The following is a 26039-nucleotide window of genomic DNA, read 5'->3' as shown; positions in this document are numbered from 1 at the left end:
AATAATTGGGGATTGCATTTGACTCAATCAGATTGTTTGATCTGTTCATATATTTTGTACTAGCATCAATTACCCGCTTCGATGGGTTAAATTAATAAAATAATAATAATAATATGTTTCGTTAGTCAGTCACTTTTTACTATTACCAAATCGCTCTTTGATATTGGTCATTTTCGATGATTTTTATATATCCCCTCACCTCCCCATGTTGCGGGACACGGCATCGGAAGTGTCATTGTTCATCTCAGCCACACCGAAAAGTATGAAAAGTAAGTGGTATATATATTAGGGTGTCCCTTATTTTGGGTAATTTCGTGTTTGCGATACGCACACCCCTCAAATGAATTATCTGTGACCATAAACACACATTAGTGATATAGCAGCTCTCTACTAGAACGTTAACCCGTGCCGACTTGATGACAAAATCATGAAATGGCGTTTCCACATTATAATATAATTTAGAATGTTCAACCGTGATAAAGGAGAAACTAAAAGAGACAGAGAAACGAAACTTTGCACGAATCAACTAGGAAGAGAGCGACATCTGCTCGTTTATTGGCAAACAGCACCGGATAAACAGTGTTGCCAACCCAAGACAAAGTTGTGTTTTTGTTAATGAAATGGCCTAAATTAAATATCATCATTGGAAGCAGCAATGAAAGTAAAGACAAAAGAGATTATAAAGGCAGATCAATGTTACAAACTTTTCGAGAAATAACGTGTAATATGTGTTGGCGCACACAGGGAGAGAGATACTAACGTTTTGTACACCTCGAATCAGATATTGAGAAGAATTGTTTGCGTTGAATCTAAGTCTAGAAGCATCCGCCGAACAGTGTTGCCATCAACAGAAAGGAGAAATTGAGTTTGGAAGAGATACAACAACTCGGAAAAGGTCACTAGTTCTGTATGCTTTAATACCTATAATGCAAGACGGTAGAGCATGAGGAATAGAACCATGGTTATGTGAGATCGGTAACTGACCGAGATATACGAAGTCTTGTAAAAGCTTACAAGTAAGGTTTGTAAAAGGTGGCAGCGCTGCACAGCGAGTTAGAATCCCAACAACCTGGTTAATATATGAAAACAGCGTTCAATTTGCATGGGTTTATGTACTCGTGGTCTTTTGAGGACGCTGATAACCATGATGACACCAAGAGTAAAAAAAAGCAACTGCCAAAATTTTGCAGGCTTGAATTTTGATTCAAATGGCATCAGAAGTGTCACTCTTCATCTCAACGATCTCAAACTCTATAGACTCGACATTAATATTGGTCATTTTCGATCATTTGTAAATGTCTTTTCCCTCTTTTAAGTTACATCGTCAAAGTGATACGACAAAAATCATCTCATGTTCGAACTTCATATAGGTTGAAAATTTGATCAAGATCTATCCGGTGGTTCAGGAGTTATTAAGTTTTATTTATTTTTATATATCTCCCCCTTCTACCTCCTCCACTAAGTTACATCGTCAAAGTGAATAAATAAATACCATCCCAGGCCCGAACCTTATCTATGTTGAAAATTTGATCGAGATCGGTCAAGTGGTTCAAGAGTGAAGTCAGAAAGACAGCTACTTTCACTTTTTTTTTGCTTTGTACATATATATCTCCCCCTCTTTCCTTCCCTAAGTTGCACCATCAAATTTAAATGATAAAAAATATCCAAAGCCCAAACGTCATCTTTGTTGAAAATTTGATCGAGATCTGTTGGGTGGTACGAGAGTTATTACGTTTGATTTATTTTTATATATCTGTCCCCTGTCCTCCCCTTCCTCTAAGGTCAACTGTCCCCTAGCATCAAAGTGATATAAAAACCACCCCATTTCCGAACTTCATCCATATGGAAAATTTGATCGGTCCTGTGGTTGAAGTGTGATGAAGTCACAAAGACGGTCACTTTTATTATTTTTTTACCTTTTCAAATATACCTCTCCCTCCCCCTTCCCTTCGTTGCACTGTAAAAGTGAAACGAATAAAACATCCCAGGCCCGAACCTTATCTACGTTAAAAGTTTGATCGAGATTGTTCGGGTGGTTCAAGAGTTATTAAGTTTTATTTATTTTTTTATAGATTTCTCCCTTCCCTTCCCTTCCCCTACCCAACCCCATTCCCTAAGTTCTACAGTTAAGGTGATATGATAAAAATCACCACCTATCTGAACCTCATATATGTTGAAAATTTGGTTAAGATTGGTCTAGTGGTTTAAACGTGATGAAGTCACAAAAACAGTCACTTTTATTTTTACGTTTTTGACCAATTCCTCCCCTTCGTTGCACTGTAAAAGTGAAATGAAGAAAACATCCCAGGCCCAAACTTTATCTATGTTGAAAGTTTGATCGAGATCGGTCGGGTAGTTCAAGAGTTATTAAGTTTTATTCATTTCCATATACTTATTTTCCTCCCCTCCCTCCCTCTCCCCTAAGACCTACTATCAAACTGAAATGCTAAAAAAAAACTTTCTAGGTTTGAGCTTAATATATTTTGAAAATTTGATTGAGATCGATTGGGTGGTTCAAAAGTTATTAATTCACGAGCATAGCCACTTTTATTTTTATATTTATTGATTTTAGTATATCTCCCCCTGTGTCCCCTCCCCTGCGTTTCTCCGTCAAACTGAAATGATGAAAATCATCCCAGTTCCGAACCTCAACTATATTGAAAATTTGATCAAGATCGGTCAGGTCGTTCAAGAGTTATTAAGATTTATTTATTTTTTTCTATTTCCCCCTCCTCCCTAAGTTGTACTGTCAAAGCAAATAGGTAAAATACTCCCAGGCCAGGATCGCATCTACGTTGAAAATTTGATTTAGATCGGTCGAGCGGTTCAAGAGATTAAGAGTCACAAACATAGTCACTTTCAATTGTATTATATAATCCTAACAATGACAAACATATCCCTTACAGTGACACATATACTCCTAACAGCGACACAGATAGTCCTAACATGTTTGAAACCATTTTATTTTTACTAGGTCCAAATTCCAAATATGATTTTTAATCCCTCGAAAACTGAAACCCTACACAGCACTATACTTCACATGAGCAGTTTAACCTTCTTCAAATCTACCATCATACAAAACTTGGTCAAGATCGGATGGATATCATCATTCGCATACGCACAAATAATAAAAAAAAAGAAGAAATGAAATCTTTAAATTTTATCTTTTTCAGCTCTGCCGGCTAGGCTAAAGGAGACGCTGATGAGAAATGAATGAAATGATGGAATGAAGAAAGTGGGTGGAAATGGAGTAACAGCGAGGAAAACCGCGCGAATGGTGTTTGTCCACTACAAAGTTTGGCGCGAGCTATAGTATTCGCGCCGAGTCGTGAAGCTTGACCTAGATCTATCGATTTCACCACCCAATAGAACGCGAAGGTGTGTTACAGTCGTCAACCCCCGCCCATCAAATTTTGTTAGTGTCGTCTCTCGCGCTACACGGAAAACATCTCCCGAGAGTACAGTGTTGTCGGATTGGTGCCAAGTTCCGTTTTGTTAATTGTTTTGTTGTTGTTGCTGTTGTTGTTGCGTTATATTTTTGTTTGAGAGTTATTGATATGGGTTTAGAATAATTGTTACAGTGGTTATTGTTGTGCAGTGTTATTATTGGTAATTTTTAAATGTTTTTTTTAAACAATCATTTGTTTACTATCTCCTCAAAGTTTGGCAACATTGTTGGTGAATTTCAGCTATTTGACGTTTCCCCAAATGTGAGCTCGGGAAGCGGCTTCACGAATTGTACCGAAGTTTTCCGATGTGTCGGAGCTCAAGCAAAATATTGCTGTGATTGGTTTAGAGCCCAAGCTTCACGACTGGGCGCGAGTACTATAGGATCCTCTGCGCTAGATGTGAACGCTCTATCACTAGCATACACATATGCTATTCTTATGATTGATTTTAGAATGTCAAATAAAGAGAAAAAAATATTAAATAATTTTATTACCTTAGATGCAAATGAGAATAATATTGTTACTCTGAAGTTGTTTCAACTGCCAATATAAATTCCCGGATACCATGTACAAAGAGAGAGAGAGAGAGAGAGAGAGAGAGAGAGAGAGAGAAAGAAAGAGAGAGAGAGAGAGAGAAGAAGAAGAAGAAGAAGAATGACATTGTTTTTGTGGAAGTAGCATAGCAACTAAACATCAAAGTTCTAATAATCCAAGTTTAAATGTCAAAACATCCCAATTAATGAAACTTCTCAGAGTTTACCAAGTGTCCAATAAAATAAAAGGATGATTTTATGAAAGATTTTTACCTATAGAAACGTAAAACAATTTTATTGGTTGCTGTGCCCAATGCTATTCAGTACCTTTAAAATTGTTCTTCTCGAAATTCTGATATAAATTGGAAAACCATTGCACCTAATGCATTATTAAAATTGCCACATCGTTTCTTAACATTTTTTTAAATTCTTTCTCAAAACGCTTCCTGGTATTTGATATGGATCAATGAATACGTATTAGAAATGCATAGAAAATGAACTTTTCGTCCTGAAGACTACAAAAAACATTTTTCCTTTATTAGCATAATTCTTATACGTTCACTGCGTTAGGAACAGATCAATATGATTTTTATTGGTTATGAAAATCAAAGCTGATGAATGAAGAGTCACGGCACGATGATTTCAGCTCTATTTTATGATATAGATATTTTCACAGTTAACTTATCAATTTCAACTCCTATGAATTAGCTTACGTGAATATAGATTAACTCAATATTATTATTATTATTATTATTATTATTATTATTATTATTATTATTATTATTATTATTATTATTATTATTATTATTATTAATAATAATAATAATCCTTTAAACATTCTTAGTTTCAGTGTATGAGCATGCATATTTCTTATAACCTACTTCTTTAACTTTTCTGACTATTTATAAAATCTTTAGTTTTCAGTTTTTTTTTTTTTTTTTTTTTTTTTTTAATAAACCTTTGAGTTTCACGTCCTGCGATTATACAAGTTAAGCGATGGGAGATGGACGATTAAAGCAAGTAAATTGTGATGGAATAAATGGTGTAATGATAAAGTGGGAGGAAAGGAGAGCACCCACGAAAAAAACACTGACGCACTGTTCTCCACCAGAAACTTCCTTGGCTGTGTATCAAACCAAGTACCCCACTTACTACAGATAAGCGTTCTACAACTGGGTCACTGTGCTCCCTAGTTTTCAGTTGATGAGTTGATTATGAGTTGAATGTCCCTTTCAGCAGTGTGGCTATATGAGACGGAATCCGGCGATCAACGCAGAATCTGAACCATATGAGATTCCGCCGAGAATCAAACCCGGGTCTCCCACGCAAAAGGCGCGTACACCAACTGCTTAGCCACGAAGCAGCACTAGTTTTCAGTTGTGTTCTTTAATTTGTAGGATGGCTCAAAAAAATGAATCCACGTAAAAGATGTAAATCAACATACGAGGTGTGGCAATTAAATAACGAGACTGGTATCATAAATGTGATGTATTCCAAAGAAAGTTATAATTGAGTGTTATCCCCTTCAATATACTCTCCTCTGCCCTATATATACACCGCTGCATACGTGCCTTCCATTGTTCAAAGCAATGCTGTAGGTCATCAGATGTCACAGTCTTCAACAACTCTGCAGTTTTTAGTTTCACCTCTTCCATTGAAAGAAAATATGTTCCTTTCAATGCACGTTTCACTTTTGGGAATAGATAAATATCACAGGAAGCCAGGTCTGAGGAACACGGAGGTCGGTCGAGTACAGGAATGCACTTGGCTGCTAAAAACTGTTTCACAGAAAGGACATTATGGTCAGGCACATTGTCTTGTTGGAGGATTCATGCATCGTTCTACCACAAATCCGGTCTCTTCTTCCTTATTATTTTCCTCAGCTTGATTAGGACTTCTTTGTAGTAGGTCGGATTCACCGCTTGACCCTGAGGCACTCATTCAGTCATGATGACACCCCTGATATCGAAAAAAAAACGATGAGACTTTGCTTTTTGCTTGCTCATTCCTGCATTTTTATTTTCATTCTTGGCGATATGGGAGTCTTCCAGTCCATGGATTGTTCGTTGTCATACTGGAAAATGCATGTTTCATTGCATGTGATGACACGTGTTAGCAAGTCTGATTCTGCTTTTAAGTCGTTCTATGACGTCACAGCAAATGGTCTTTAGAATGTCTTTTTTGTTCCTGAGAGAGGTTTTTCGGGACATTTTTTGCACAAACTTCTGTCATGTTTAAATTATCATGAACAATTTGTCTTACTGTCTCTTTGTTAATGTCCTTCATGTCTGCGATCATCCGAATGCTCAGACGTCTGTCTTTCCACACAAGTTCATTATTTTTTGAACGTTTTCGTCCGTTCTTGAACTCAAAGGGCGGCCGGGTCGTTATCATCTTCAACCTCCTCCCTACCTTCTGAAAATCATTTGTGCCATTCGAAAATTCACACACGAGACATAGCATTATCACCATACATCTCTTTTAACATTGCACAACATTTCGTCGGTGTTTTGTTTAATTATACCAGAAATTTGATGTTAATGCGCTGCTCAACTTTACTGTTCCCCATGATTCCGGCACTACTACAGAACACTGTCCTATTCATGAAAGCCTGCAAAGAAAAGAAAGCTTTCAGAATCACGAAACAAACAGTGGCTGCTCATGAGGGTTGAAGATCAACAACACATAAATTAGCTACCTCCTCCACGATCCTGCGCGACAGGAGGTGGGCAGTCTCCTTATTTAATTGCCACACCTCGTATTACACGGCAAATATCTCAGTGTCTCCATCACATTAATTCCTAATAATAGCATCTACGCTAATATATACCACTACTTGCCCTATTGTTTCCGTGGCTGATGCTAATAAACGTCGCTATCGGTGCTGCATAAATATGGTAGTTTGTGGGTAAACTAAAAAAAAATGTGAAATGTAAGCAATTAGCAGTTTTAATTAAGCACGATTTCAACTATACTTTCGCCGCTGTTACTCTCTGCTTGGTCCAAGTCATTGGTTTACTCTCGATGACCTGAAACTAATGCTGTGTTGCAATTTAGAGCACACCCCTGAACTCCTATAGCTGTAAAACTTTTGCTTATTGCCGTGACGTGGCAACATCGCAGTGCTTTCAAGGACATGAAGTCATCAGCAGCCAACAACAACAACGCACTGCCTGTCGCTGTCTTCTGATTTACACGTTAGTGCTCGTGATTGGAGGATGGTTGATATAGTACTACTGCGGTGTTCTGCGTTATATTTCCCTCAGTTATGTTGAATAGTAACTATGATTTTATATGGGAATTGTCTATAAAGTGTCAATTTTATCCGAAATCCGGATTTCTCGAATTTTACTATGCGGAATCAAGATATTTGAAATCCGGGAGAAATATAAAGCAGAACACTCCTTGTACGAACAGACACCAACGAAGATATTTCAGAACAGTTCATATGACCAACACCATTGCCACATCTCGATCCAGTACAGATTTACTTTTATAAAATCGTTTTGGAAATTTTAAATAGTTACTTATCGTATCAAAGATTCTTTACGTGTCTAATTCTGTATGGGTCCTTCCTTTTAAACTTTCCTAATTTCAAAGCGTAAAGGATGTTGCCAAATACACGTCAGTTGATTAATTGTTGATTGCTTTCGCATGTGCAAATGCTAGTACGAAATGCACACATACTTTCTATATCGTAGGCTATTCTATATCTTCTGTCTGCTCCAACAAGTACTTTACCACATTTTGTCTTCATTATTGTTTCCCTGTATTGCAAATAATGTTACCAATCGTCTGGTTTTCGACCGGATAGATCGGTTTTACTATTTGTTTATCCGGTTCATTCCGGTTCCGGCGGAACTGGTTCTTCGAGAAACCGGTTCTTGGAGACCCGGTTTACAGAACTGGTTGCAGACCTCTATCCAAAAAGTCCGGTTCCCGAACCGGATCTTAGGAACTAGTTCCAAAACTGGATTCGAAAATCCGGTTCCGCAACCGAATCCTCTAGACCCGGATATGTTCAAAGCCGAAAACCGGTTCAACCACGAACCGGTTCCGGCCATGCCTAACTCATATTTGTATTAAGAGATAAGTCAGAATGTAGCAAAGTAATCAACAGAAGGTGAATTTTGTGTCAGAAAGTTTTACGTATACATGTTTGTGTATAAAAATATTTTTTTGGATGGATAAACGCTCAAGTTTAGTGGTGTGAAAACAAAAAAAAAAAAAAGGATATTTTTTTTCTGTAGCTGCAATTTTGCCTTTGGATTGCAATGTATTTAGAATTTGCAGGAAATTGAAATTGTTATTTATTCATCGTAAATACTTACATACACGTAGAAAAAGTAAAAATTACTTGAGTAGTGAAAGCTGGAATGAGACCGAGATACCTACGTTCAGTAGTGATTTTGTATTGCACAAATTGTTTCAGAACTCGTTTGCAAAACATAAAAATAGTTGTAGCTTACACACAAAACATAACTGTCCGATTAAGTTCACAAGTTTCTCCTTAGGAGACGACATTGTACATGAATTCAGAACCGGTTTCGGAGCCGGATCTCAAGAACTGATTCCAGACCTGGATCTTATGAACCGGTTCCAGACCTGGATCCGAAAACCCGGTTCCAGACATGGATTCGAAAAATCAGTTCCGAAACGGGATCTTCTAGAACCGGACTCGTTCAGAGCCAAAAAACAATTCCACCAAGAACCGGTTCCGCCCATCCCTAATATACATGACCTACATTCTGAAACAAATGCAGTAGCATAAATATTTTATAACCCAAAAATTTAGGAGTTGTGAGGGTGATACGCAAAAATAATGATAAACGGCCTATAGTATTGATTAGCTTTAAATCCATAACTTTCGGGGGCTGAGTGGAGACGTCCTTGATGATGTATAAGTTCAAATTCAGCTCCATCTTCAGAAGGGTGGAAAAAGGTGTAAAAATAGGCCAAACATGACTGAGATTAGTATCGAATTCATAGTTTTCAGGATCGCGAAAACAACTGGTGCACATGAAATTACTTTTTCAACATAGATAATATTCATGTCAAGCGATTTTTTTAAGCATAACAATTTGATTACATGACTTATTCTATGGGATTAAGATGTTTCCAATCTTATGTTAAAAGTGGAGTAACTTCTGTATATTTGTCATTAAACACTCATTGAAATGCTTACCCTAAGAGGAAAGGGAATTCAAATATATTCCATTAACCTTTTCATCCCGTGCGAAGAACGAACATTTCAGCTAATTACTTATACAATGCAAGCCAAAGTTAATACAGTTATGTAATTGTTATGGATAAGATTAGCGGGAAATTAAATTACTGTTTGTTGTTTACGGTATAGTATGAACAATGCATTGTTCTCGTTCCTCGTTCATACCTACGTGAACATAGCGAGACGGTTTAACAAACAAACAAACAAACAAACATAAAAGCGTTGGTAACTGCTTGCAGGCACTGGTACTCACAAGATGCAAACATTTCATATAAATTATCAATGAACACCCTAACGCTAAGCAAACGTTTCATTACATAATTCAAAAATTCCTACCCGAGAATGTCAGAGTGCTAGTTCGTCACTTTGTCTCAAGCAAAATTCAAGTGTATAATTACTTGTACGATGCTAAAACGCAGAGAAGTCAAGGAGCCAGTAGAAGTGGTGGCACTCCTTCACTCCGAAGCTTGATCCAATTTCTACGGTGCAATGTAGAACACCCTCGAGCAATGGAGAAGTGAGTTATCTAATTATCGCAAAACCACTTTACCCTTACGACTGCTAGATCTGTCACCTCCAGGAAGGAAAAAAAAAGTAATTTCAGAAACGAAAAATAATTTCAAGAAAAATTTGGTTATGTTCTTATTTCAAAATGGAAATGTCTTTGCTTACAGTAGTTTCAGGAAATTTTAATGATCAAATGAATGAGTTATATATTATGTGTTCCAAACAAAATCAACTATTTAAAAATAATTTGCGTAAGTGTAATATAACAATTTTATTATTAAATATCATTAATTAGTGCTTAAAATGCATTTGTGGATGAGCTTTTTTTTTAGGAAGGGGGAATGTCAGTAGGATACAGATTTGTTAGGCTTGAAAATAATGACATTTTGCTGAGACACTTCACGAATAATAATAATAATAATAATAATAATAATAATAATAATAATAATAATAATAATAATAATAATAATAATAATAATAATAATAATAATAATAATAATAATAATAATAATAATAATAATAATAATAATAATAATAATAATAATAATAATAATAATAATAATAATAATAATAATAATAATAAAACACCGCTCGACAAAGGATGCAATCTGGTAGCAACGAACAATTAACACTAATAACTTTACAAGACACCCTTATTTGAAATATTCTTCTACGTGCGACATTGGGTAGAATTTCTAATATAAAACGAACATTAAAAAAATACTAAAAATGGTAAACAAATATTTACATGTAACATGGAGTAGGGCTGAGAAGAAAGAAGAAAACTTATGTGACATGCGTTAAAATGTTGGACACATACCTAAATATTGTAGTTTTTTTTTCTTTTTTTTTAAGATAACGTACAACCTTATGAGACATTCATTACGCAGCAAACGTATAACTAAAAACATATGTTTGATAATACTTTCCACATAACTGTTCCATCTATACGTACTTTCCGTATGAAAGAAAGAACTGTATAGAAAAAAATATAGATGGTATAAGGATCTCACATACATATGGACATATATAACATACTGCTGACGTATGTAGCATACGAAAGACTGTTTGATGTCAGACATCCTGCAGAGCACGATGTAACATCCAGCCGAAAAAAGGGCAGTACGTATGTATCATATGGATAACGTATGCTCCGTACAGTTTTAAACAATGTTAGAATATTGCAAAAAAATGTATATTTTCTCTATACTTTGCTTTCGAGTCGTGTTTCTTAATAATTTGTTCTGTCAACTACATTTTTTTCCGTTCTTAATTGAGTTTTTCCTTTTTAAAATATCCAGTGTATATCGTACAGCCTTAACTAAACTTACCTGATCTGTATGAAATTTACTTTGGTGGGAAGTTAGACGTATTGTTTAAGTAAGTACCGTTTCAAAATGGTTAAATAAAGTATACAAACATATATTTGTAAACTTTCTCAATGCATGAAAATTTGATTTTCCAATTGCACCGTGTTATGCAAAAGTGAACTAAGCGCCAAACTTTGAAAATCCACGTAAATGCGACAATTGGTTCCTGATACGCATTAGAACGTTTTGCACAATCGAAAAGAGAGGAAAACCATCAAATTTCCAAAAAAGAGACATAATTTCACTTTTGATTACGGCTACATTAATGCTGGACATCAACCTTTATATGTAATTTTCTCAAAAGTAAGAAAGTGGCGCTTAGTTCGTTTTCGCAGGACACGGTACAATTCATCTGTACATTTTCTCTAAATCAAAAACTCTAGTTCTATGATTATTTGCTGAAAGTATAAAGGGAACTATTTTACAATTGCTTCCAATCTTTTCGGGTGCAAAATAATTTCCATTCAATAACCCCTCCCCCAAAGCTGGACGCCTCCCAACAAAAACTTGTGCACGCCTGCTTGTAGGTTAGGGTGACCAGACGTACTGATTTTCGAAGTACAGTACTATTTTTTTTAAGTGCGTGTTGCGAAGACGCTGAGAAAATCGAGAAATGTCCTTCTTTTTTAGAAATGTCGTGCGAAATGTCCTGTTAACTTATTTGCAATATTTTGATGGTTCATTCTTTATTCACAACATTTTGAATCACAAGCACTCTTTTCCTGAATGATGAACCGCTGTTTTTTTTTTTTTTTTTTTTGATACTCCTCAAAAGATTAAGAAAGAACAACAATCGACAAACCATTGTTTTGCAATACCTTGTTTTTTATTACTAAGAGGGGCTTGTTGAGATGTTGGTAAGATAGGAAAATTTTCTACTTCAAGTTATGACAGTGATGCTAACCAAGTTAAGTAGAAATCCCTTCGTGTCGGCCTAATTTTCCCTAATTCCCTAAAATAAACCCACGCTCCGAAAATCGATTTAAAAAAACATGTTTAGCCCTACACAAAGTTTCACTGTACTTTCATAAAAATAAACTACTTTGCCATTCATCAAAGCATTTGAAGTTGTGTTGAATTCCTTCAATACTTTTGTTCAGTGCTTTTTTTTTTAACGAAAATGAATGTATAAACGTTAAATGATATAAGAACATGCACATTGCCGACGCAGTAAACTATCATATACTAGTATATCTGTGTCCTACTTTTCGGTTGTCAGAATCTGGTCACCCTATTGTAGGTTAAAGGATAGGGTTTTGAGAATAAATTAAATAATGAGATGAAGGAAGTTTGAGGGCATAGGATAAGCCCAAGAAATTCCACACAGAATGTTTGCCCATCACAAAGCCAACGTGGCACGAGATGAGATCGAACCACGGACTTGATAGATGTTTAATAAACGCTCTATCACTGAGCCACCACAAGAAAACGGAAAAAAATAACAAGAAACGTGATCTGTTTTATTCCATTACCCGCTACAGAAATGGTATATTTGCTGTTATCAGAAGTGTAAGTAAACAAAACAGATCAATTGAAAAGAAAGAAAAAAAAATGAAGCGGAATTTAATATCTTCTAATATCGTCACAAAATGCATTAAACACAGAGAGAAGACGAAGCAATCTATTTTTAAGTGTAGCTTCCTCGCGCCGTTAGTAACGACCTTGGCGTCGCGTTCACTTTTCTTCGAAGCTGAGCCTTTCAATGTCTGTCCGTCACAATGACGCTATTTGTCACTTGATAAACTTCTCTGACAACAGTTGGCAAAGTTGTTGAACAAGTACTTAGCGCTTCAACTGATTGTTTGTAGAAAATTCTCGACAAAAGTTTCACGGCGATTTCACTTCGATATTAAAAAAGTGCTAGCTGCCTCTGGATTGTCAACTATACTCCTGACTAGGCATATATATAAAGGATAAAACACAATGTATATCTTTCCCGTCGTAAACATGGATTCATTTTGTATTTGGGTCAATCTTGAATAATAAATTGTCCTAATGAATAAGGCAGCGTTTCCCAACCGGTGTGCCGTGAATGGACCGCTGGTGTGCCGCGATGAATCGAAACAAAATTATTAATTTTATAGCAATCAAATTTCAAAATGTAGGGAAAAATGTATATTTGTATTTCACATTACTATGAACCTCTACTATGAACTTACAATTTTAAGTTTCATACCAAGTTACTGTTCTGTACATTTCTAATGTTGAAAAGAAAATGGTTATCATTGTCATGACCATTATTGCTTCTTTATTATTGCAGGCTATTTCTTAACTTGAAAATTTAAAATATTCATTTCTTTCGACAAAATTACCTACATTTGAGTTTTAAAAGTAAAAGAGAATTGTTTGATCATTCGTTATTTAGTGATTTTCCTTCTTAGTACAAGGTTGGATACAGTTTTTAAAAAGAAAACGCATTTAAAAAGAAAAACAACCTGAGTCCAAAATTTCATTACAGTGGTTTTCTATTTTTAAATTAGAATGAAAAAGAAGCACAATGATTTACCACGAGGAAAACTCAGTGATGGAGCTTTCTTCTCCGTAAGAAGGAGATCAATAATCACAGACAAATACCACTGTGTTTTATATTTACAAATAATAATATATATAAGTGTGACGCGGGAATCCAAATAACGTCCGTAGTGTGCCGCAAGTAGAAAAAGGTTGGGAAACGCTGGAATAAGGTATAATACAATAGAAACAAGTAAAAATCACACTAGATCCATATAAATGCTATTTTTTTTTACAAGCACATTAAACCACAAATTTTGCTTAACGAAATGAAAACTCTTTTTTTTTCTTTTCTTTTCTTTTCTTTTTTTAATTGTTCTTGTTGATGTTGCAAGTAGTATTTGCGTAACCATTAGAAGAAAATAAAGAGCAGAAGATGCATGCTACTATATAACAACGTATTTGATTACACAGGGCCGGCTCTACCATATGCGCAACACGTGCACTTGCACGGGGAAGCAAGTTTCGAAGGGAGGCAAAATCTGTCATAACTATATCATTTAAAAAAATATATATATATTTTTTTTTTTTTTTTTGTTGGAAACAGACTTCAAGATGATGGGAGTTACATTTAATAAGCGGCCTTGAATATTTAGAATACTACATTTATGAATCATGCTTAGGTCGCATTAGTTTAAGCCTACATGGACAGTGCTAAAGCAAAGGTTCAAACAAATCCCAGCATGAATGACTTGATTAATGTCAAATACAAAAACTCAATTCTCGAACAGTAGCGAACACCTGTTCTATTTAGTTAGTTATCAGAGTTTTGATATGAAAACTAGTCTTATCTTTGCCATAAACAAGTTTCTTATTATTGAAGTTGGATTTGTTTTCTTAAAATTAACAGATGTAGAAGAAAAATCAAGAAATAAAGATAATAAAGCTAGTTTCACTGGAATTGCAAACTGATAGGCTATACTGAGAATTAAGCTCGGTATTAAACACTGTAAAGAAGATTTACATAAACGGTACATAAATAAATAAGCAGTATGTTGTAATATATTAGAGAAATATGAACTACCATTAGCAAATAACGATTTATTTTGTTTCATATTTTCTCGAAAAAAAATAAGCAACATAATTTACCGTCAAGAATATCACTTTTCACCTCTATGTTGTCCACCACACACTAACTCGGTCGGGGATTGAACCAGAACTCCACGCTCCAGAGGTGAGCGCTCTACCGCTGAGCCACCATCTCCGGAGGTCAAAATATAGTTACCATACTGTGTTTCCCAACTGTCCCAGATGTGATTGGAAATATGTCATAACCAGTGGCGGATCCAGAGGGCGATCGGGGCGATCACCCCCCCCAAAAAAGAAGAAACTTTCTTATTTTATATACATAAATAAAACCCATACCAGAGTTTGAAGCTCTTAAAAGTAGCTCTAACCAGCAGTATGCCAACCCAACGAACCCCCCAGAAGTCGGTCCTGGATCCGCGCCTGATCATAACTTTGTTCCAAAGTGTTTGACAAGAAGTGTTTTAAATACGTACTACTGGAAACACTGTTTTGAGAATAAACACTTTAAAGATAGTGCAGGACGTTTCTGAAACAATTTTTGATCCGTTTTCTTCATAAAATCTGTCACAAAACTGTTTAAACATTGTTTTATTGTTTTTGCAGTATATAATTATATACTATATTACAATAAACGAATAACCATACACAGGGTAACTTTATGTTTAATTATTATTTTTTTTTCTATTTACAGGACATGTCTGAATACAAATGCGAATCAGGGAAACACCCTGTATATGTACCACACAAACCTGTGACAGGAGTTATAGGAGCATCTTTCAGCGTGGTCTCCATCATGGTTGCTAATATTCTCAGGTTGTTCAAGGTAAGTGGAAATCTAACTGTAGTTTGATCAACAATACACACTCGAAATCCTCCTTGTAGACATCATATGTAGTAGATTATATGAAGTTAGCTCTTTCCAACTCAGTCTATCTAAAAAAGCTATATTGAAGAATAGCTATTGTTGTCGTTACATTTGAGCAGATGAAGTGGATTTTGAGTTTAACTTCCCTTTCAGCAGCGACGCTATATGAGACTGGACTTATTGATTAACGTGGAATCCGAACCACATGAACTCCCGCCATGAATCGAAGCCGGGTCTCCCACTCCAAAGGCGCGTCGCTGCTAACTGCTTAGCCACGAAGGAACTCGAAATAAATTCAAGTGATGGATTATTCGTAAACCACGTGACATGCTTAATAATAATTCCAACACAATATACATATACATTATTTTTTTTCTCTCTAAATGATCTAATACACTCAAAGTAGGCCTATGTGTCCGTCGGAAGAACAAATCTTTCTTTGAGAGTTTGTACTGTACTAAGAATAAGAAGAACAATCAAACACGTGTGTTTATTCTTTCTAATTAAGGACATTCTTCTAACTTGGATGATGTACTATGATTTTTATTCCTTGAAATATTGTGCTTAATTGACGAAGTTCTCCAGTTTCTTTGGGGGTCACTTTGTGGCGACCGTGCACCACCCCTGTTGCACATTACTGAAATGTACGACCAAAAATACTGGCATTTAAATTTATATAACTTCAATACGATATATTTTATTGCGTTAGGACAATTTTTGTTTTTTCTGACACTTTTTGGCTGGTCATTGCGCCGTAAGGAGGAGGCCTCTCTACTCCCAGATTTGTACTTTTTTGTCTTATCTCGATGCAGGAATCATCTCTCAAACTTGGCTTGTGTTGTTTCGAAACACCCTATACATATACAGGGAGTATCAAAATGGACAATCCAACTTTGAAAACTCATATTGATTCATTCATTTTTCTTACAGACATGTTTTGGTGTCATTTTGAAGCAAAATACATCAAATTTTGACTCACGTAGTACACTAGTTCAGAAACAATCCACCGGAAGCGCTAGCGGCAGTTGCAGCAAAGATGGCTGCCTTGATTGGTCCAGAACGTGCTAGCTGTGTGTTTTGGTTGGAAGAATCCAAGTCTGCGAAGACTGCGCAGCGTAATTGTCGTACAAAGTATGGTAAAGATCCTCCCAGCAGGCCTACTATTTATCAATACCATAAATGTTTTATTGAAACTAGATGTCCATTAAGACAACAAATTTTCAGGTCTTCCCCGTACGTCTCAAGACGTTGTAAAGCAAGTGAGACAAAGCTTTGTGAACAGTCCTTCAAAATCAATCTGGCGTGCTTCTCTACAGCTGGGCGTCCTACACATGACAGTTTGGCGTGTAGGTTGCATCTCAAACAATACAAATGGCAAATGGTGCAAGAATTGAAATACACTGATAGAAATCAACTTCAAAACCGGGTTTGGCAAGAAAGCGACTTCATATGGGACCGCATCACCAATGAAAGACACGTTTAACTTCTTTAGGTATAAGATAAGAAAAAAAACTTGATGTACTTTGCTACAAAATGACACCAAAACCATGTCTGTAAGCTAAATAAATAAATCAATATGAGTTTTCAAATTTGTAAAGTTATTTTGATACACCCTATATATAATCATTTGCTTTATTGCGCTGACCGTTACTGGAGGAGTGTTTTTGTGTAATGTCGAACTTTCTTCTCAGTTCTAAAGCTTAGCAGAGAGTTTGAGAGTTGTGGTTTACTTTGACTGTCCCAGCCAACGAAAAGTTAGACAGACGTAGTTTAAATTAAAGTGTCTCCAATCGAAGACTCAGATTGTTTGCCCCCTTTCTTTAATTAAAGTGTGAAAACATTGTGCGTGTATGACTTCTTTTCCTTTCCTGACGTCCGTTTCCCCGAGTACGACATTTCAAACGTTGGATTGCATTTTTGTCAATTTCTATTTTTTTTTTTCTCTTTCACAGCGCTAAAGAATTACACGTATATTTGTTTGATTGAATTGATGACGAAATGTTATATATGTTATCAAAAAAGAAATACAAGGAAATGTGAATCCAGTGAGGCGTAATCATATATTATTATTTGCATATACCTAGGTACTGGTTCGTTTTTATAGATGTTATGTTATCTTGTACTTGGCTGAGATTCCCTGAAGTTCTGAAGAAAGAAAAAAAACTGGAATATACGTTCAACGTTGTGTTGTAGGTCCATTATTATTCAAAGTTAATGATTGTGAAATGAGAATGTAGGAGGAAACGGGAGTATTCTAGAAAACCCACGGACACGTTGTTGTCACCCATAAACTCACAAGTTCTAGAATTGAACCAGAGACCGCTCGTATCGGAGGTGAGCGCTCTGCTATAAATCCATTGTGTCCCGCACTAAAGTTCTGAAGTTACCGTGAATAGATACGTATAACCAAGGGCTACGTAGGACAGTATCATATTTAAAACACTCGACTACGATAAGAATCCTTTATTGTTGGAAACATGTGAAGAAGTTTGTGAAATTTTATTTGCGGGAGTTTGTGAACCAGATGATTAGACACACTTACTCATTTATTATCAACAAGACAACGCTACGGGATGACACCTGGCGCGAGATATAGGCGCTGACACAAGAATTTCTAAAAGCACATTTAAAAACATGCAAAAGTTGTACTTGGGCACTAATTTGCAGCATCTTCTCTAACAACCTAATTTTGTTTCTTAATCGCGCAGGTTTGACGCGTAAATGTTGTGTTTCCTCTTGTACTTATTTCTAAAGCCACATTTTCGAGCTACCTTAAACTAGTATACCGTACATAATTTATTGAAAATGCCAGTTTCAACACCTTCTAGCGAAGGAATTAAAAAAATGCATCTTATAATATATTATGTATTGCTTTGGCTTAGGATAGCGAATGTAATGAGAATAAATGTTGCACATCGACAACAATGGTATTTGAATTTATTTGCAGGACAATTTTTAATGCCAAAAGTAAAGTAAATGAGACTTTTGATTAGATTACTGGTATCAGTTCTTCAATTGCGGAAAAAGAAACGTCTTTTGTTGATGTTCAACCAAATCTATATTATTTATTTATTTACTTATTTTTTTGCGAAAATGCGTCTGCCAAAATATCAAATATAATGGCAAAACGAAATGAAACATTTCAGTTCAACCTACCACGATTATGCCCTTTAAGTTAAGGGATATGGTGACCAAGGCAATTGAATGATGATGAAAGAATTCGTGAAATGGAAATGTGGGAGAAACATGAATACCCCGCGGATAAGTTGTTGTCCACCACAAACTTAATTGGCTTGGGATCGAACGAGTGATCCCCGGGTAGCAGAGGTAAACGTCCCACTACTGAGCCACAGTGCTGCCTCAAATATGATGGTCCAGTACTCGGAAACCAAACCTGCATACCACAATATTTTAGAAACTCGTACGAGAGATCAATGTGAACCACCATGTCAAGTTTAATCGAGATCCGATGAGTTCGGTTTGAATTTTTTTTCGTAAATTCGATCCCAATTTGATTATCATAATTCAAAAACACATCATAATATTTCGCAAGTTGTAGAGCACGTTAAAGTTTACAACCATTATAAGTTTGATCTATATCATGCGAGATCTGTTAATATTTCTAAGATGTGACTAAGTTTATGACCCACAATTGGGTAACCAAAAGCTCGCACACCTATATGTCATGTAGGTATTAACCTTGTCTAGGTGCATCACCATGCTATAGTTTGGTACAGATTGCACGAGTTCAGCTAAATTCGTAAGCTATTGCCATTTATTTGTTTTCAGGCAAACAAATCAATGAAGAATAATAATGACGCCATCAGACTAGGTATATGTGAAGTTACAAAATATTTTCTTAAATACAAGGTGTCGCACTTAGGATGATGTAGACTAATGCTAGCTATGATACATCTTATAATTGAGAGGATGGTTATTGGTGTTGATGGCTGCTTAGATTATTGTAAATTGATATAATGTATGTGTAACGCGAGCGGTCAGGTGTTCGATTCCCGGTGAAGATACACGGTCGAAAAAGTGTAAAAGATTTTTCAAGCCAGTCATCCTGAGTGAGATTTTCCTGGATTTTTCCTAATTTACGCCAGGCAAATACAAGAATGTTATCTAGGTTACAGGCCCCATTGCGCTTCCTTTCTGCCCTAATCCTTCCTTCCTTCACTATCCTCGGAGATTGTGATAGCCGAGGGACGACATCCATCAAACATGACGGGCTAAAGTGGCCAAAGATCCCGAAAACCAATAAATCTAATTCCTAAATCCTAAATTCCGTACCTGTAACGGAAAGTAAAAGGGTCTTCCCATTTGGGACAAATCCTAGGGCAGTCCAGTGAGAATCCATATCCCTTTGGTTGCTTCAGATATCAATTCTAAAGAGGTTAAGAGAACCCCTGAGTCATCTTAGAGAGAAGGAAGGTCTAGATAAATTACTGTTCTCCACGGGGATTGATTATTCGCCTCCCCGTGGATGCCGTTACAATAATTCTTGAACAAAAGCATTTCTTTTTGATTTCGCAATAGATAGCTAGAGCGATTGTCTCTGTCTAGTTCATTAATAAAGTCAAACTATTGACATATTCATGTTTACAATGACGTTAATGGTGGTTATTGACATCCTTTTAAATGTCGTAACACTCCCTAGCTCCTATGCAACCTGCACCGTAGCAAAGCGATGTTGGTTGCCTATAATAAAGAACAAGCAGCTTGTCTTACTTCAATTTTCTTGGCTGAGTTTATTAATGAAGTCAGTTCGTTAATTGTCCTCACGGGTAACGATGACTTCAATACGTTATATAGTTTTAAATCCATGATGTTCCCTAGATTATATGCAACACTCACAATATCAAAGTATTGATAAAACGGCATCCTATGATAAAACGACAAAATATAACGTTTGTTTTCTCTGATAAAAACGGCATCCATTTTTTTTTCTTTTTTTCTGCAGAAAAGCTCATTAGTATTTAGTTCACGTCATCCTCTTTACTATAATTACCAGATCTCATTTTTCGGTTTGATTATTTGAGTTCTTTTTAAAAGTAATAATGGCAGATTAATGATATATATTTTTTTATTATGTACAGGCTTGTTTAAAGAGTGTAAAATTTGTCTTTTTATTGAATGCTCTGTAATCTTCAATTGGTGAATTAAATAAATTGGACATATACGTATGTAATAAGACCTTAGTACATACGCATGTAGTACAGGAAGACTTCTATAGAAGAGAGCATGTTAGGTTCCAACAAAAGTGTTTATATAATCTAGGTTATGCTAAAAATATTATGTGAAGCATTCTTATTTGCTTCTACAAGTAGTAATACTGTATTGTGTACTAGTGTGTACCAAAAAGTGATTTTACCTACATAAAGTATGTGAAATATACAATCATTAACCTACAAGTAAAAATGGAAGAGGACAAACAAGGTGCAAAATACGAGGTGTGATCAAAATGTACGGTGAATCACTTTATCATGAACTATAAGCGTGCATCAAATATGAATCTATATTCTTCACATTACTCCTCTTGGCTTTGGATGTACTTATTCCAACGTTGATTCTACAATTGAATCGCTTTCTATTAAAAGGGCGTATGTGCAATAAAAAAAGATTGTTGGAAGTGACAACAATTGTTTCCTTAATAGACGGCTTGGATTAAGAAAACAAGAAAAAATGCTTTATATTTATAACACGTTTCAAGAAACACACGTCCTTTTATCAAAAACATGTTACATCTACCTCTAAAATATTTATTTATTTCTTTACAAAAAAGTTAAAATTATGAAAAGTGTTACATACGCCCTTTTAACAAAAATCGATTCAATTGGAAGCACTTCTAGAAGTTTTCTTTCTTCAGGGTTTTCAACTGTGCCGTCGTCATCTTCTGAATATGTCGAGAATGGAGTCGCAACGTCTTACTTTTAGCATGGTTTTAATTTTGCGAAAGAGCCAGAAATTACACGTTGCTATATCCAGAGAGCACAGCGGAGGCATGGACATTTTTTTTCGGACAAAACCTTGCGGATGAAAAGCGAGGCGTCTAGAACGAATTTCGCACTTACTCTTCTCACTTACTCTTCTCTACAGTTAAAATGCTTGGCATGGACACGTAAAAGATGTTTAGTTCTTTAAGAAGCTCTAGAATAGTTATTGGTATGTTTGAACGAATCATTTGTGCCAAATTTTGCATGCTTTCATCTGTTTTTTGACGTCGAAGCACGTCCATAACATTGTTCGTCTTGAATTAACTCATTGCGCTCTTGAATCGTCCATATCGTTTGTAAACAGTCATCAGTTTCACCACGTCATTGCCATATACTGCTTTCAACATTTCGTAACTTTCTTTGGCACTTTTTTGCAGCTTAAAGAAAAATGTAATATTGGCGCGTTGCTCGAAATCCATGATGCACGACAGACATTCTTAACAAGTCCTAACTGTTCTGTCTCTGTAAGCTAACTGACAAGTTCCAACTTGTTCAAACTCGATACTGCCTGTCCCAAAGGTTCACTAGTTGAAATGCGTACAGCGTCGATGGGTGGTGCCGTGCAACTACATTTGCCATATTTTCTGATCACACCTCGTACTTTGCTTAGGGGAAATTATTCTAAAGAACTACTAGCGACAAATATAACCTGTTTAGAAAAAAATCATTATGATAGATCTTTTTGTTTCGAGCCATATATTCACTTTTACGCCCAAAGGACTGGAAAATATGAGCAAAAATCTTCACTTTTTATTGTTCAAGTTTTTCTTTATTTATAAATGAATACTGCACTTACAACACATCTAATGAGCTGTCTGATGATTTACTTTTTCATGCCCCCAATTATGGCGTACACTTTTAGGGAAGACTTAAAACTCATTAACGCCTCCCGGTACGATGCTAAAACAGCTGTAAAAGAAACACAATGATGATGATCGTTTATTAAGCACGTGTGTATTAAAACTGAATCTCAAGTTTTGGTCTAATGATATATCACTTCATCTGTAAACTTGGAATAGCTCCACAACGACAAACAAAGATAGTTTCTTCGGTTCTAGCCGTAATCATCGGTCCACTTCGTAATGGGAACCGCGGTAATTTCATCATATTGATTTATCACACACTTAAGCACTACTTACTCTGTTCAGCATACTTCAAACTAGATAAGTTAGATATTCTTTCGGCGCAAGTATACACAGTCCATTTGTTTGGCCATCTACTCGTTCCCTGAGCACTTTTTTCTTCAAGGAATCTGACCGTAAACTATTCATGTTAGAGATAAGCATTTCCTTAACGTAGTCACGTACAAGCAATTGGATTATTTACCCATTTGTTCCCTAAACCTTTACCCCATGGATTGTTCTCTCAAGTCTAGTGACTAGCCTGTGCATCCTTGGTTCATGTTCAGTGCTGTAGTCCTAAAATTTTCACAGGGTATACGCTGTTTTGTAATCATCTATGTTTGTCTCAAAATACATAGAAGGCATTTTTAATAAACAATGTAAAACGCATGTATTAATTAACTCAATTAAAATGTAAAGGGTACATTAAAGTTTTATATTCTAAAAGCATTCCATTCTATTTTCTTCATGACATTCCTTACTTCAATCACACCATTAATAACATAAATTGGTGTAGGTATGAAGAAGGAACAATTCACTCAGAGAAGAAACAGAAAAACTCGCGCCCGATATTGCCAGAAATAAGAAAATTGTGGCCAAATTTAACTCTATTTTAGTTTAGAAGAACATAAAAAAAACAGGGTACTTAGAAAAAAATATTTTCTTCTCATAAAATCACATGCTAACTCATGAATTATAATGCAGGGATATTTGAACACCTGCTAAGAATATAAGGGAGAAAGGTGATGTAGTCACTTTATCATTGGAGTCATAATCCTATTAAATAAATAAATATAAATAAAATAAAAGTAGAAAGTACCATATGCTTTACTCTGGTGACTAAGATTAAGCAGAGGGTATACGGCGTGTACCGCCGTATACCCTCGACTACAGCCTTGTTCATGTGGTGGGGGGCGCGGTGGCTCAGTGGTAGAGCGTTCATCTCCGGTGCTTGGGGTCCCTGGTTCGATCCCAGCTCGCGCCGTGTGGACTTTGTGGTGGACAAACACCGTGCTCGTGGGTTTCCTCGGGGTTCTCCCGTTTCCTCCCACTTTCTTCATTCCACCATTTCACTCATTTCTCATTATCACCGTCTCCTTTAGAGTAACCGGCATAACCGTGGGACGTAAAACTAAAGATTTCATTTCATTTTTTGTTCATGTGGTTCCATGTTCATAGCAGAGCATTAAACAAGTATTACACTCTGGTTTGAATATATATTTAAATTCTAAACCAACATCTCATATAGCCTAAAGTTGAAAGGAACGAAAAACTTCAATAAATGAACAAACGAATAAATTTGGTTCACTGAGTCAGAAATAAGCACTTCTGTAGCGTGAAAATGCACAGTCAATCTGATTGTTTTTCTACTTTTCGCCGGACACTTGTCTCACATAGCATTCAACTGAATTTGCATGTGGCAGATATACTCTCCAGCGCAACATTCACGACCCAACAGATTGGTCGTCCACCTGAGTGTTGTTCCATAGACACCAGTATTCCTCAGCGTAAAATGCACGGCACAATCTGATTGATTGGCTAATATTTCCGGACACTTATCCCAGGGAGCATTCATTTGAAACTGCATTTCCAGTGCAGTATACACAACCCAAGAGATTGGTCGCCTGTCTGATTGCTCTTCCCTAGACACTAACATCGTAAAATGCACAGGTAATCTGATTGTTTGCCTACTTTTTTTCCCGGACACTTGTCTCACGGAATATTCACCTCAAACTGCGTGTGCAGATTTAAACACTATCCAGCGCAGAATGCACGACCCAACAGATTGGTTACCTGCATGATTGTTGTTCCCTGGACACTCATGCGCGTGTTGTTATCATAGCATCACTGCTATTTGCTTGTCTCTCATGGTAGTAATTAATTCTTAAACAGAGTAAACTATAGTTGGAATATGTTGCCAAAAGTATAAAAGGACGTTTGTGGGACACCAGAATGTATATATGTAAAGTGACTTCACACTGGCAAATATGAATGTGCTCATGATTAGGAAAAGTTGTTGAGTTGTTGCATATGTTCAAGAATGAACAAATACTATAGAAAAGGTCTCATGAAAGCATAATAAACTGCGGGACACATGCAGGAAGTCCAGTATGCTTATTCTGAAATTTCTCAGTATAATAAAATATAATAGTGCCAATCATTAAGGGTCAAATATTTGACCCTATGTACAATAACGCTTTTTAAGAAAAGAAAGAAATATGTCATGATTATGCATGTGTCAAAAATGGCAAACAATCTTTTTTTTTGGTGTCTCCATCTAAGACGGCATCCGTTCCTGAGTCTTGAATATGCATTTGAAAATGGAGATCCACTCAGCCTTCAGGGGGAAAAAAGCTTTCGATCCAGAAACGTTCTTTGATTTCTCCGCGTCTCCTAACGTCCGTTACGTTTCGTTCGTATAGATCAATAATCCACTCTTGATCTCGCATCCAACGCTAAATTCTTCCCAACTCTGCACAATAAAAAAAAAAAAAAAAAAAAAGATTGCATTTCAGAATCACGCCCTGATGACAACAATATCTCCGAGATTTTATCCTGTCAAGTAGAAAGAAATCAGAAAATACAATTTATATGTCAAATAGATATTATTGCATTCTTGTGTTCTATATTTTTAAACGTTTCTGTTTTCATTTTTATCTCCCTTAGATTTAATTAAGGTTGCTACTGGAACAGTATTTTAAACTTTATATATTAATGCAATTTACGTCAGCTGGTTAGAAATACATGGGCTAAGAATAGACACACTTTAATAATTAATTTGGTCAACATAGTCGATCTCAGTGTGAAGGTATCATTAGTATATATATACTGTTCACATTAAACTCTAGTGGTCGCAAGAAGTCGCGAAGTTTGACCTAGATCCACCAATTTCAGCAACCAATAGATGCAAGGGTGTGTTCCTGGCCTCAATCCCATTCGTGAAATGTTGCCAGTGTTGTCTCTCGCGCTATACAGAGAACAGCTCCTGAAGGTACAATGTTGTCAGATTGCCGCTAAGTTTCGTTCCGTTCTTTTAGATTTCTTCTTATTGTTCTTGTTTTAAATTAGTTCTATTAGTATTATTGCCATTTAATTCGAATAATTGTTAGTGTTTTTTTATAGTTCTTAAAATGTTTTTTCGTCGCTCGTTCGCCATGTTTTCTAAGTTTGGCAACATTGTTGGTGCAATTACAGTGTTGCACTTCTCTCACGTGTGCATTCGGCTGGCAGGTCCACAAATCGTTCCGAATTCTTCTCATGCATCACGTATGAGGCAAAGGACTTATATGATTGGTGTAGAGGTCATGTTTCACGAATCGTGGCGGTCACTATAATAATTGATTCAGAAACAAATGATCGAATATTGTTAAACTAGCTGTAAGAACTTGTTGGTGCCATTCTTAATTCATAACCTGGATAAAAACGATAGG

The 26039-nt window shown here is 36.0% G+C and overlaps 1 protein-coding gene across 2 annotated transcripts in view; it reads left to right on the top strand.

The window, feature by feature from the left end:
• Positions 1–26039, top strand: part of LOC145687918 (metabotropic glutamate receptor 8-like) — a 1213247-nt gene that overhangs the window by 414108 nt on the left and 773100 nt on the right. For both annotated transcript variants that reach the window (XM_081761477.1, XM_081761476.1), the window contains exon 2: positions 15318–15449. In XM_081761477.1, coding sequence (XP_081617603.1) covers positions 15318–15449 — 132 coding nt within the window. The remainder of the gene's footprint in view (positions 1–15317; positions 15450–26039) is intronic.

Source organism: Thermobia domestica, chromosome 6 (assembly GCF_964235325.1).
Source record: "Thermobia domestica chromosome 6, izTheDome1.hap1.1, whole genome shotgun sequence".
In the NCBI taxonomy this organism is placed as follows: Eukaryota; Metazoa; Arthropoda; class Insecta; order Zygentoma; family Lepismatidae; genus Thermobia; species Thermobia domestica.
The sequence above is the reverse complement of the archived record's forward strand: the minus strand, read 5'-3'. Positions and strand labels throughout refer to the sequence as shown.